Source organism: Musa acuminata, chromosome BXJ2-5, assembly GCF_036884655.1.
Source record: "Musa acuminata AAA Group cultivar baxijiao chromosome BXJ2-5, Cavendish_Baxijiao_AAA, whole genome shotgun sequence".
Lineage (NCBI taxonomy): Eukaryota > Viridiplantae > Streptophyta > Magnoliopsida > Zingiberales > Musaceae > Musa > Musa acuminata.
The window spans coordinates 45,476,295-45,491,778 of NC_088342.1; the positions used below are offsets into that span (position 1 = coordinate 45,476,295).

Here is a 15,484-nt window from a genome sequence, read left to right on the forward strand (position 1 = left end):
CTGAGGTCGTGGCAGGGTGTTCGTCACGATGGTCTCCGTGCGGGGGATGTTCCCCCGAGGCTTCAGTCGGGTGTGACCTCTCAGCCATGGGCTCATCTGGGCCGCTCGGGTGATCACCCGACATTTCGGGCCCTCCTTCTAGCGCCAATTTATTAGGGTAAACAACCTTGAGCCGTGGCCTCGGGGCTGACGCGGCTCGATTCGGGTCCGGATGACGGAGGGTCTTCCCGAGACAGTCTTCGAGTCCGCCGAGGTGGTCGACCGTGGTGGTTCGATCGCGACGGGTCAGCCGTTTCCTCTGGGAGGGGACTCCTCGCCTAGGCATGCGATGGGAGGCACCCTGTCTTTGCCCCTGCACATAGGTCGAGTCGGGAGGCTCGACCCGACCCCTCCGACGATCAAGTTAGTTGATGTGAAGGGGATTTCAAATGAAGAAGTCTTTTTGGTGTCTCCACCCCTCTTCCCGTTCAGAATGCGAGAGTATTTATAAGGAAGCTTACTGTTTCCTGATGTGCCCGCTTGCAGGGGCAGGCTGGTAGCGTCTGACATTGGCGTTAGCGTGGCGTGAAGAATTGAACCTAAGCAAGCGTTAATACGCCTCGGCTGACGTTTTGGTCCGTTTGACCATGTGCTATCACGTTGATCGAGGCATGAGACGTCAGTCGAGTCTTATCATAATTACTATGCTCACCATCCGTTGATATTAATCTTAGTTAAATGAAATTAATATATTATGATCAGACTAATATTTGATGTACAAGTTGGATTTTACTCGCTTGCCTGCAATCATTTGGATTCAATAACTTGATGTTAATATTTTCTTTTTATTGCTTAGATTTAATCTCCCTACAAGTGGAGACATCGTTCTTCTGTAGGATTTGTTTATCAAAGAAGAACTTATGATGCTGAATATTAGAAATTGGTCAACTTTGTTGTTTGGTTAAGTTGACTTAACAAACTTTGCAACAGAGTCAAACTTCTACATCCAAAGAATTTATTGGAAAAACACAAGGGTGATTACCAGTGTTAATATCAAAATAGATAATTAATTACTTTGTCGACTGAGTAATAGCCTGTTCATCATACAGGAGATTAAACTCTACATGTTTCTACCTGCATGCATCTCAAGAGAAGGGGGTTGAAATGTGGCAGCAACATCTTAAACTTAAATGTTTGTATACAACAGAAAGTCTAGGCATAATAAAAAAAGGATTTCTTGCTTCTTTTTTTTTTTTTTTCTTTTTTGCTCTCATCCGACGGCTCTTGAGGTAGCCACCTCAGCTCGGAAGTCGGAGAACTTCTGAACAGAAGTTTCGGATGGTCCCTTATCTTGTTGATGCATGAAATGAATCTGAAGCAAAAATAGACAACTTTAGGAAGTCTATACAACCATGGATTGTGAGAAAACAAAAGAAGATCATGGAAAAGTGTCAACCTGATTCTTTGACTGAGGACATGAAACAGCATCAAATCTGAAACTTTTAAGACTCTCTGCTGGCTAGGCTGGAGAAGGATCAAGATTCCAAACCATTACCATCTGTACAGTGAAGGTCCAGCTTGAGGTACCATGAAGAAAACAAAATTAATCATCACATTAAGCTGCTGTTCCTAAATACTTTATGCCTACTGCTCAGAAGTTCCTTTTTTTTTTCCCAAACTGATGATCTTGTAGTACAAAAGGTACAACTATTTTTGCCAAGGTGGTCGGGACTCGATGCAACACCACCAATAGAATAGGTAAAGAAAAGACCACCTTCTCTGCCATTAAAATAAACACATGAAACAACAAGACTACGCCGATTTCCTTTGTCAGAAAATGTCTGACTGGCTAAATTTTGTCGATTTCTGTCTCTTCATCTCTTTCATCAAGGGAATTTTCTGAAGTCTGGTCACCATTGGAAGCGGCTTGTTCCTGAAAATAAGGCATAATCCACAATAAGATGAGTAGATATATATCCAACTTTCTTTGGATAGGAGGGTCTTCAAAGATTTCATGTGGCTATAGCCAGCAAAACTCAAACATAACAAGCATAACTTTCAGATCAAAATATCTTTCAAGCAATTTATCCCACCTCAAGGGAATATGATGATATATTGGCTTACATGCATAGCCAGCAAGCTAATTTAAAATGTCTCATACTATTATGTGATGCCTATTTATTCCTCTCTAAACAGCCACTAGATGCAAAATAACAAAATCCATGCGTCATCTTGTTGTTTGGATTCCTTGGAATAATTCCACCTGAATTCCATGGTTTTGATACCCCACTCATTCCACCTGAAATTTAATGATTTTCTCTTTACCCTTGTGATGACATAAGAAACATCAATATTGATACATCTCCAAGATCCCTAACATATCTACACTCCACATGACAAAGGTACTCCAATATATATTATACACTTGAATTTCATGCCCTCACATTTCAAGTAAGAGAAACCAATAACTACACTATATTAGGTTAAAAAATGAGTTAAAGTGAAGTATAAAAGCAGGTTTCAATAGGATGGGGACAATGGCATCCATGCTTTTCATTGGTACGAGTACAACTTCTTTAGAGTTTGATTGAACCAAGTAGAAACCACTATAATAACATAATATACACCAAATATATCCCTTTATGCAATTACTAACTGAGCACGATAAATAATAATTCGTCTTACAAATCAGTGCACTTCGAAAGAGCTTTGAATTAAATCCATACATGAAACTCACACAATAGGAAAAAACCCTTAGCTGTGCAGAGGGTACCTTATGGACATTCTGAAGAAATAGTCCATCCTTATTTGTGGTCATGGTTTTTGAGTTAAGCCCTCCATTTTCACTCGGAGACACATGCAGTTCTGTTTCTTTCTTTAAAACCTGTTTTATTTGCCAATAATATGAATAAACAAAAGTTCTATCAACAATCACAAACAACAATATAACATGAATTGCCACTGAGACTATCAGCTTTTACCATATTATCAGTTTTCTCAACTGATTTATCACCATCAATTGATGTAGCTTCCAAACTTTGCATAATAATTACAGAGGAATCTTCAGCTCCCTCCTGCATCCTTTTCTTCTCTTCTTCCCTTTGCTTCCTTCTCCAAGCCTCTTCCTCCTTAATTTGCTTAAACCTGCATCAAACTGCTTAGCAACTCATGCAACTCAATCAATGGATTATTATAGTAAGACCATTGAGAGATATTAAACAAAGGTTAACCTTTCACCACGTCTTAATCCATCAGATATTTCTTCTTGTTGTCCTTGACTGGATTTTGACATTTCAATCTCAGAAACAGACTTCTGCATTAAGGATGGTGTCTTCTGCCTCTCGGAGGCTTCATCTCTGGTTGCACTATTAATGTAATCTTGAACTGGATTGTTGGCACCTCCCAGCTTTTGAAGCCATATTTGTTGTGCAGTGCTCAGAATATTGTTTGTCAGCCTACAAAATGAAAAAAACTGATCAGATGTTACATGGTTAACGACAGCCTTTTAAGGTGCCCGATACTCTACATAGCGAACAACCTATTATATAATTGGCTAACATAGTATTCGTTCCACATAGTATTATGATTGGAGTTGCTATGAATATCTGCTATAAAGTTCCATAAACCTCATATTTCAGATCATATAGAAGTAAACATAAAAAATGTAACATTCAAAAAGCAAAATCAACTTTAGCTAGACTGATGGAGTTAGCTGTCTATTTCTAGGAGCTATACACATTTAAACAGTTTGAACTAAAAGGTTAGAAGTAAAGGTCTAGAACCCATAGCAATGTCACATAACCAAACTATGTTAGACTAAACTAAAAGTTTAGTCTAAAATTGTACACAACCTCTTTTAAACTGTCTTATGTTAGGAAATAAGAAGATAGCACCAAGTAATCTAAGTGAGAAAAGGTGCTCCGAGAAACAGAAGAAACTACAGGCCGCATGAATTCATAAGTGAAAAGCAGACCAAAATATTTAATAGTGAGACAATGCAATGTAGTGTTTATACACATCAATTTCATAAAAATATAGCAATGTAAAATAACACGTTATGAAATATGGACAGCCAGGACCTGACAGCAAGGTAACAAAAACCCACCCAGTCCAAACTTCATTCAAACACAAGAGCCATGAATCTGCATTAAAAAATGCTTTTGTGAAAAATCATCTTAGGTTTACCATATGGAGGCATGATGCCAATTGGTTTGTTTAAACAGTTATTTCTATTATCTACAGATCCTCCATTTTGCCAGCTGCATGGAGAAAATTATTAATACTCCAACAGAATGCAAAATGTCAATCAATGAATTGTGTAGAATGCTTGTGGCAATAGTACAGTGATGTCTTAACGAATTATTAGGAGGTAAATGATAACATTATTACTGTTGCCTTGGATAGATAAATAGCTCCCTTGAGGCCAAAAATCCTTACATCACATCAAATTATGATAAACCACAGGTAGAACTTATTCACAGAGAGCAAAACATCATAGAATCGTGGATGAAAGACAATGACACCTGCTCACCAATATAGACTCAAGCCTGAAGGAACTGAAAGAGCAAAGTAACCAATCATCAGCGGAAGAAACTTTGTTACAGCTTGAGCATTCTGCTGGCTAGGATCATTACCCTGTTACACAATTATTAGAACTTTTAAAAAGACTATTAAGACATAATCCACAAAAATTGTAATTTACTCAGTTTGATGCTTTGTTTCTGTTGCTAGAAAAGAATCATAGCTGCAGGATTTGCAAAGTTTATGATAAGAGAGTTGTACAAAAGAAGTTACATAAAAGCTGCTTCAACCTTTTCTTAGAGGAAAAGCCATAAAGACAAAAATCAATCTTGCTTTCTTCCCAGTATCAAGAAATAGATGTAATTTTTCAGAATCATGTTGATGCACTCTTTCAAAAGGCACTCAAGCTTAATTCTACAATTCTGCAAGCTGACCAAAAAGATTATATGTCCTGAGAAAATTGTACATACCATGTTTGTCAGTGAAACATACTCATAACTCATGACAAGCTGCGACCAAGCAGAAGGTAGCAAATAGTCTAAATGGCATTCCTAATTTGCAGATTTAGAATGAGGATGCCCTTGTTTGGTCTCAACGATTCTACACATGAAAATTTTAACCTTAGAGGGAGAGTCTCAATTCTGGAGGGCTTTCTAAGAGGCAGAAAGTACCACCTAAGCTAGGGAAAACTATTTAAGTAAATAACTCGTGTGAAATGCTTCTTCCATGAGCCTCTTAACCACAATGAAAAAAGTGACATCATGAAGTGGTGGCAAGACTGAACCACTTTAAGCCCCTGATGTTAAAAATAAAAATACCAAGCCCTCTGACAAATGACTCTTGCAAACTGAATCAAGTTAACTAGGCATCAACCTGTCCGAGGTGAACCACTTACATTTATGGGAGCATAGAACAATTTCTATGTTTTAATCTGTCAATTAGGAAGAATGAGAAATAGAAATATAGAAAGTGTTAATGTGAAAGAGAAATTGGTGCAGTGGCCTAAAAGTCCTGTTTGTTAATAAAACTTTGCCAATCTACGTTGTGTAAAGCATAGATACAAGGTGGAGAATTAAATAATTAAGAAGTTGGATAAGGTGCAGGACAAGATATTAAAAAGCTATGAGCATTGATGTAGAGGAGAATTTGATCAAGCAATTTGCCTTTTTCTTTTGGAGGAAACAAAAAACCAACCCAGTAACTTTACATTCTCTGCTTACAGATGCAAAGGCTTTATGAGCATCTTACCCATAGTTTCATACAAGAACTAATCAAGATCATATAGATCCATACCCAACTTTTAAGGATATACAAATGTTTGTATGCATGTAACATGATGATATTTGCCAGAAAATTTAAAAAATAAACTAACCTGTGTTGGCTGCATGATCTGTGCTGATATATATTGTGAGATAACAAGTAACACTGGCAGAACAAGATAAGCAAATGTATCTGACCACCCAAGGGGTGGATGACCATCCTGCAACATGAGCAGCCACAAAATAAATGAGAATCCTTTCTTTAGTTTTTGAAAAAAATAATTAACAAAACTGAGTATAATGAGTGAAACGCATAGCTAGTACATAATTGAGTAAGATGAACAGAAGAAAGGTCCCACATAGTTGGGAGTCTAAAAGTCATGTAAATAATAACTAAAACTATTAAGTTTAATAATTATGGTTAACAGCTAGTATAAAAGTGGAACTTCATATATTTAATTGATGCAAGTTGAGCTGGACCAGGTCAATGAATGACAGCCTCTTTTGAGACACAGAAAAGAGACTAGTTTCATGAAAAACTTCACTGTATTTAAAATCAACATAATTTTCCTAGTTTCGAACACTATCTTATATTTAAATGAACTTCCTGGTTTTCAACACCTGTTATCAGAAAAGTACTGTCACTATTTTAATTTTCTACAAGGGTTATGTCAACAATATTCGAAAACTATGTGGTAGATAAACAGCCAAGATTCCACACACATCTTGGGGTTAGAGAACAGTTAAGTTATCAAAACAATGCAAAAAATTAAAAACTTATATGTATCTAATATACTTAAAAAATCAATATAATGAGTATGTTTACCAATTAATCCATAAAATAAATTTTGCCCTTAATAGAATGCAGGGGTGAGCCTGTGCTACCTAACAGCTTCAACTATATTTGAACCACATGAAAGATGGGAAGGGGAAAAGCGGACGAGAAAGGAGAGGAGAAAAAAGAGGAGAAAGGAAAAGTTACTATCATAACTACTGTTTGACACAGAAGTCATCTATTTTCCCCAAAATGTAAGTGCATCCTTCTTTTTTCATCCTCTCCCTCTTCTCACTTTGTTGGAAAAAGAAAATTATGTAGCAACTCTTTACGCGGAAAGTTAAGAGATGTAATTTGATTTACCAATTCATAATCGGTTATTTCATGGTTAATTAGGGAACATGCTCCACAATCTTAATGTCCAGATTAAAGAAACCACCTAAGCAATAAGCACTATTTAGCTGCCTTCACATTCTTGATCGTCAATTGGATTTCAAGGCCTTAGACAAAAATGCAAAGGTGGCCACCTTGTCTAAGGCATCCACTTGAAACAACAGGTGTTGGTATTTTGGTATAACTTTGGTGCATAGATTGGTAGGAAAATTTCCAACAAAACCCTAATTCGAGTTCTTATATAGCTACGTTAGATGGTTTATAAAATAAGTCTCCATTACCACATATAAAATAAGTTTTAGACTTGATAGGAATCTGGTCCAAGAGTTTTTTGGATTTGTGCTGGTTATTTGGTAATATTAAACACATGCTGCTAACTTGTACAATCGATTTCACATTCTTTAAAAATTTTTGATATCTGTCTTCCTTTTACAATTCTAGTGCCAAGAATTATGACTAATTTTCTCTTAAACCCTCTACTATTTCTTCTTTTTCTCCACCTCTTGCAACAATGCACTCTCTTTATGTGGTAGAACTAGAACGAATAGACAATATGAAAATAATTTTTGAATGACAGTAGAAAAGATAATATGCCTTCTATTACCTTTGAGTATTTGTGAAGTTACACATTGATAACAAATTCTTCCATTACTTACAAACACTATTCTCATTATCTGATAGCATATCCAATTCATATTTCACCGTCCCCAAATTAATGTGGTTATAGCTTCCATCTTAGCACTGTCATAATTGTTTTTAGTGGATAACATTTCAACTTCAGAATAACGCATATCCAAAAAGGTGTTTTGATTGATGCTCATTGAGCACTATATTGAATGCACATTTGTGGTACTTAAACTACTTTATAGAACCAAAGAAAAAGCTTCCAGTATGTCTTGTCGGAAAAGAAATCAGAGAAAAAGCAAGGCCTTCATGATTAGAAACCAATACAATGTAGATGGTATTCGCCTAAATGTAGACCAATGTATGGCATTTACAAGGCTAACCATGGTCATATATGCTGCTGCCCCAACCTGTGCTAGCATGACACTGACATGAATTTTAAAGCCATGCCAGGAGTGTGGCTTGCATAGAACACTTATCAGCAAGCACAAAGTTGGTGCTGATCTATACAATCTGCATGTATCATGCCAACAAGGATACCACGATGGCCCTTGTTCCTTTAAAACAGTGATCGCAATTTCGTGCAGTTCGCTGGGTGAAATTTATTCTGTTCAAGCCCAAATCACGATGTGGACCACCCCCATTTTGGGTGGTCCAGTCCGGTCCACTAAAACAAATGTTTGAAGAGAAGTCAAAAGTTATGATTACGGCTCGTGACTTCTCACTCTCCACACACCAAAAGTTATCATCTGCCCACCACATGCCCCAACATGGTTTTGAGCATGCTTCCTCCTCTTCTCCTCCATCGCCTTCTCTTCCTCCTTTTTTTCCTTCTTCTTCTTCCTTCTTGTTCCTCCTCTTCCTTCTTCCCCTTCTTCATTCTTCCTCTACCTTCTTCCTCCCCTCCTCTCCCTCCCCTAACGGTTCACAATAAGTTCCAACATATCAACACACGATACATAGGAATCGACCGTAGTGGCCTGACCATGGACCCGCACAGGAATCTTGCTTGAAACGACAAATTTGGCACTAATTATGATTATTAAACATGTTTAGAATTAGAAACTCTATAAGAGAGTATTGCCAAGACCGGAAAATGGCATGATGATCTCATATTCGATGTTCAGGCACAAAAGCTAGAGCACTTGTATAGTCTAAACTCCAAAGAAATGAGAGCTTATGACTAGCCCATCTATATCACATCCAAGATTGTGACATGTCCTCATTTGCCCATTAACAAATTTACCACCCTTTTCAATATGGATAGTATGATTTTTGCAACTATCATACATCAGTAAATGCCATAATATTTGCAAAACTTGGCAGAGCGCATTTTCAAAGGACAATTGTTCAGTACTCCATAATTTTATCAGACAAACATGAAGCTACATTTAGAACTATAAAATATGATGACAATATTAAAAAATCATATACAGCATACTTACAACAAAGGGAAAAAGCCAAGAGATTCCGCTACCATTTTGCCTGGCTGCAATTGTAGTAGGACCAGCCAAAGAAGGTATCCAGAAAAATCCTTCAGTAAGGAGTCCCTTAAATATAGATTTCAAGGTCAGATATCTAAAGAGATGATAAATAAATCTACAACATAATCAATTGATAAAATTTGCAACCTCATTAGCAACATTTGACAGAGCCCTATATAGTCCAATCCATATGGGGATTGTTGCCAAAGTAGGCAAGCATCCTGACGATGAAAATGTTCAAGAAATTACATCAAATGCAATGATAACAGTTAACGATCACAATGCTTGAAACATAAAGGCAATTCTATTGTAAGGACATACGAAGTGGTGTATAATGACATTGTAAAGATTGCAGTAAGTAACAAGTCTCTACCATGCCAATATAACTGCCAAGCATGCATATACATGTACTTGTCGCAAAGGATACACAATAATCAAACTAAGATAAAATTATAGTAAAGAGCAAGGACTGCTGTACCGCCCAAAAACGAAACGAGTGGTACGTATTCGGACGGTCTGGTCCAACTCATATTAAAAAAAACCTAAAACAGCAATGAGGGCTCGTGAAAGCAAGCCCTCTTCTAGCCACTGCCCTCTTCTCACGATGCCGTTGCCACCACCGCTGTCATTGCCGCCTATCTCCCTAGTGCACTCCCTCTTCTTCTTCTCCTCCTCCTCTTCTTACTTCTTCCTTCTCCTCCTCCACCACTTCCTTTCTTCATTCTTCTTCCTCCTGCACCGCTTTCTCTTCATCCTTCTTCCTCCTTGTCCTCCATTGCTTCCCCTTCCTTCCTCTTGTTTCCTCTTCTTTTTCTTCCTCCTCCACTATGCCTTTCTCTTCTCCTTCTTTGTCTTCGAAACACTGGTACATACCAATGTACCATGTCTTGGTACCAATTGGTACGGGACTGGTCTGGCCAGTGACCAGTATGGGTCTGGTACACTATACGGCAGCCCTCAGTAAAGAATGGTTATGTTCTGAGCCTATCCTGATTAGGTCATACTGAAAGTAGAAATTTCTTGAACACTCAAAACAAAAGTTTTACTGCCCTAAACAAATCTCTACAACCATACAAATGCATATGCCAATTGCTAAAGAAGGTGCTGAACATTCACAAAAACAGTGCAAGAAGGTAAACACGGATAAATTAGCAAGAAATGTCAACAGGATTTTTAAGCAAAGAAACCACATAATAACCAGTATAACTATAAGTACCAGTTTTTAAATTCTGTTATACTTTCAACTTCTAACCATCATATACACCAGGCTGGTATCTCATAGGCAATTGTTAACAAACAGATCGGAACCGACTGAAAACCAGCCTAAGTAGATCAAGCCAAGCTCCAGCTGGCTTCACAAGATGAGACCTGACCAGATTTCTGGAGGCTCCTGATGTATGTTTTTGAGTTGGATTTCATTTAGGAGCAGCTGGACTATATCAGAAAAAAAAATAGAAATGGAAATTTGCTTCAACAAGAATTCCTATGCACGTTTGGAGAAGGCCAGCAGTCTATATCAAATGGAAAGCAACTTAAAGTTCTAACTAAGTACTATTTACTATAGAAGGACAGGACAACTTGGCAATTACTAATCCCTATCTGAATAGAGTGAAGGGGGTAGTAGTGTAGCAAAGATGCTGTAGAAATTATTACATGTTTTCTAGTATAATATGGAATTATGGTTGAAATTGAATTTAAGGCATTAGTAACCCGTGTATCGGTGATTTCAAACCCTTAAAATTCATTTGAAGACTTATTATTCTGTTTATATAAGTAAATTTGTGACAATTCTGTAGAATTCTCTTTCTTCTCAAATATTCTTCCTTGGTTGACCTATTGCACTCCTCACATAGGTGAATGCCCTAATAGAAGAGTCATATCATATCAAAAACATACAAAGTTTATAACTAAATAATGCAAGTAAAACCAAGTATTACAGAACTTAAGCATGAAATAACCCAGAATGTAATTCAAGTATGACACAAAGATGCAGCCACATTCTCACACTAAAACATGCCATGATTGAGAAAGCAACACCCAACGCTAGACACATAGGCATGACACATGATTCTTCAATCCTGTATAATACAATTCTTGGGAGGACATGAGAATATACTTTTTGTTCAAAAGTTCAAGTTAAGTTGTTATAGACTCATACTACTGACTGATCGCATCAAAATCAAAAGGCTGCTGAAGGAACAAGTCCTCTGGCATGTGAAGATATTATTTTATACCATAATGCATAAGATTTAATTACTCTTAATTTAATCAAGAATATGACTTTTTACGGTTAAATGGCGACAAAAGATTCAAGCAGCCGAACCCAAATAGTTGAGACATTACTGTTTTGTGTTGTTATTGTTATAGATATTAGATAGCACTTTATATCTATAAAATATTGTCGTCATCCATATATCAAAATATTTTCAGTTAAGTAATAATGGAACAACCTATATTTTGTTGTGATCAAAATGCTAAAAGAGCAAATTCTCTGGAATGTGAACTGATAAGATACATGGCGTGCTTTCAATGTACTATAATGTCTTCGGTTAAATAGCTCCACTGACCCAATGGTGTGTATGTGTTACTCTAACCGTCAATATGCAGAATTTCTAGCTTTTGTTTCATAGAAAGATAATTTTATGTACCACAATTATATCTTGGCAAGCATAAAATGCTTAGAAGGATCCCAAAAAATCTGCAAAAGCAACTGACAAGGGAAAAAATTATAAATAATAAAGAGTAAAAATGAAGATATTATTTCTTAAAAATCATCGATATAACAACTAGGAAGTTCCCCTTTACAGAAAAAAAAAACAGAAAAGCAAAAGAAAAAAGGCATGAGACAGCAATTATATATCTCACCAGCCAAAGGGTTTATGCCAGCCAATTTATACAAGCGAGCAGTTTCCAGTTGTATCCTTTCCTGAAAATATACGAACAATGTATCTTGAGAAACACCTCAACCTTTATAGCTCTAAGAATACATAGTAGTTCTAGTATCAAACTTATCTTCTGTAAAATAACCTATAGCTATTTTAATTCTCAATTTTCATAAGAGATTCTCTATATAAACAATAGAAACCAACAAAAATGACAACAGGAATATGATAACAGTACAAGCCCCATGTGTTTACTCGAAAAGGCAACCCCTCAAAGAGGCAGAAACAATTAGCTGTACAAAACAGACAGCTACAACCTTTGTTGTATGTAAGGTGAACATTTTAATCACCAACCACTCTCTCAATTCATTTAGTACTCAAGTCAACAGCCATAGGAAAGGGATACAAGAATGAGGTGGCTTATTATATTAATAAATTACCTGATCACCAGCATAACGTTGTTGTATAGCCTTCACTTGAGGTTGCAATGATCGCATTGCTAGTGCTGATTCAACCTGCAAAAATCATTTACTATAGGTGAATGTAGTCTAAAACAACAACTATTTATTTGTAGTTACAAGTTTTGAACTTGAAGTGTAGGAAGCAATAAGATCTAGATTTTCCAGTATTTCGCTTAGTAGAATAGAACCAGTAAACTCAAAGACATATCATAGTCATCAAAATATGAATGAGAAAAGAAGTAAAAAAGCAGTATCATATCACAATTAATATGAAAATATCAATATCCTAAAAGTTGCTAGGTTTTTATATAATAAGACCTATAATATGTGCCATACGAATAATATTTCAATACAGATTTACCATTCAATATGGTAAAAGTTGCTAGGTTTTTATGTAAGAAGACATATAGTATGTGCCATATGAATAATATTTCAATACAAAGTAACCAGTCAACATCCTAAAAGTTGCTAGGTTTACATATGAGAAGACCTATAGTATGTGCCATACGAAAAATGTTCCAATATAAATTTATCATTCTTACCATGTCGAAAAGTGTACACTAATTGGATTTTATTTGGATCAATATGTACTAGATGACATTTTTTACAGATCTCAATGATGGTAAAAGATCCATATAGCCGACCACAAATAGTTGGAACTTACATTTTTATTGTTGTTGTATGTACCAGATGGCATGCCCAGTACAATACGGTATTTAAAACATTCACCGAAAATATTTTATTTCTTTTACAAGGAAATCGTACAATTCTTGATGAACGTTAGGATCAACAAGAACAACCCTGTTAACCTCAACTATTAAATTCAGATTTGGGTTACCTGAGACCCTCTTAAAGAAATTGCTATTCGTTCCATTTCATTTAGAGTAAACAAGAATATATTTTTGCCTTCATCTCATGACGTAAGTGAGAGTTCTTTGATTCTTCTGCAATGACGATCACAAAGGCTTGTCCAATTCTATTTTTCCCCAAAATGATATAAACTTAGATATAAACTTATTGGATCACCTTGATCTGCTAATTAGCATTCTTTCATAATGTCACGAGCTAACTAAGATGATGATGGAACAGAGAAACAACAACGTCTCATTGAGTTGAAATGAGAACCTACATGCATTTATAAGAAAACAACAAGCTACAGAATACATTACAGATCCATGCCTCAAATCTTAATTGCATCAGATTTATAATAGATAGAAATATTCATTTTTATCATATATAAATGGAAGAAATTGATGAAAAACAGGTCAAGACTATGAGCGCAATGTCTTCCGTATATTTCTATTTATAGTTACTCTAAATACTGCAGCATCTGAATGCAGAATTATCCAAAAAACATCAAGTTTGACAGGTAGAACAAGATAATGCAACCGACCTGCTTCTTTGTCAAAGGAAATGTAGCTGCTTTCACAAGAACTGTCAGCAGGATAATTGCAAATCCATAAGAATAAGGAACATGCAGTGTTGACAGTCCATCTTTTAAAATCTGCAACAGGTGAATGACAGAGGAACAGAGAAATCGATAGTTGAGATTATCACAGAATTAGGTTGATCTCAAAAAGCTGTGAAAAAAAAATATATAACTTGGATCTATTGAATCGATTCATTGACAATTATATTTGTGTAGGCATCTGGTCTTTGTTCTCAAGAATACTGCTGTATTTAGTAACTCTGTACTCATTGTAAATCAAATAGAAGATTTAGCGACATAGGTTGTTGGTACTCATTAAAAATATTTAACATGCTGTTGGTACTAATGCAATGTATGTTTGTTGTCCATAGTGGAACTTGAGACCAAATAAGACTTTAAACAAAAGAACTTGGGCTGGCCGGCTACCAGATTAACACATGTTGAACCAAACGAGGTTTCTAGAACTGTTGTAGGACCGCAACAGAAAATCCAAAAGGAACAGAAAACAGAAGGAGCAGCAGACCAGGAGAAAAACACCCAGCTGTCAGCTGTCTGGCTTTGGTAGGTGACAGTTCCAAAAGGTGAATTTGTAACTCTGCTGAAAAAACATGTTCTTTGTATTCCACTGGGAATAAGAACCTTTTATCAAAAACACTTTGTTTTCTTGCAAAAAAAAAAAAAACTATTGTTTTTCTTTTGACACTTGAGGAACTATTTTTTCATCACATACTAATGGTTTCCTGATTATTTCATAGATATATTTTTACTGTCGCTTGATTGCTAACAAAGGGGTATTAAATAGATAGTAGATATCTACAACAATTTTCATTTAGAACTATTCACTAATGAATGTCTATCTAATCTCCAAATCAATTCTTTTCTCTAGGCCTGCAAACAAATAACTTGGGATACAAATTCCGTGACTCCGAAAGACCATACATCTTTAGAAACCTTGATCATCATACTCCTACCTTTTTCTAGTTGCATCCTACACAAATCTCAGGCATCTAAAACCAGCATGATGGGGTAAGATTGAACGAGTATTATCCTCCATAGCTAAGGAAATACCGAATCATCATATAAGTAAGTTATCACATCTTGTCCCTAGTTAATGGATAGCCAAATCCCAATTAACCGTTCTTCAATAGAGCACCGACCTTGAGGACGGTCTCAAGATAATAGGTGATCCCAGAGAGCCAGTCACCGCTTTGCTTCGAGCTCTCCGCGGCCGCATCGGAGGACGCGACGGCCGCATCGGCGACGGTGTAGACGAGGCCCTCCACCCGGCCGAACAGTTCGCGAGCAAGCCCCTCGGCGGCCTCGAAGTCGGGGAGGTACGGGGCTGGGCCAACCCTGGCGACGAAGGAGCCGCGGAGAAGGGAGGGCGAGGGATGGCCGCCGAGAAGACCGAAGCGATCTTGCCGGTGTCGCAGGAGAAGAAGGGAGGGCGGCCGAGCGCTGGGCCGACCGGCGAAGGAGGGGAGCGGCAGGAATTGGAGCTCCGCGAAGAGGACGGAAGCCATTAATCGTCTCTCTCTTATTACGGCGGCGGTGAAAGCGAGCAAAAGGCGACGGAAGAGGTGCGAAAGGTGCGAAAGATGGGGAAGAATTAATAAGAAATGCTTTAGTTGATATTATTGTAATTGAGGATCCGAACGAATCTGTACTCGTTATTCT

At 37.0% G+C, this 15,484-nt stretch overlaps 1 protein-coding gene across 1 annotated transcript; it reads right to left on the reverse strand.

Moving 5' to 3' along the window:
- Positions 1 to 1,138: 1,138 nt before the first annotated feature.
- On the reverse strand, positions 1,139 to 15,397 carry LOC135613015 (ALBINO3-like protein 1, chloroplastic). Its single transcript, XM_065109893.1, has 13 exons — positions 14,965 to 15,397; positions 13,772 to 13,882; positions 12,358 to 12,432; positions 11,901 to 11,961; positions 9,183 to 9,256; positions 8,997 to 9,101; positions 5,873 to 5,980; positions 4,511 to 4,614; positions 3,210 to 3,434; positions 2,961 to 3,123; positions 2,753 to 2,863; positions 1,436 to 1,912; positions 1,139 to 1,351 (listed from the first exon to the last, which is right to left on the reverse strand). Exons 1-12 carry the CDS (start codon positions 15,328 to 15,330, stop codon positions 1,829 to 1,831), a joined length of 1,587 nt encoding a protein of 528 aa, XP_064965965.1. The 5' UTR covers positions 15,331 to 15,397; the 3' UTR covers positions 1,139 to 1,351; positions 1,436 to 1,828.
- Positions 15,398 to 15,484: the final 87 nt, after the last annotated feature.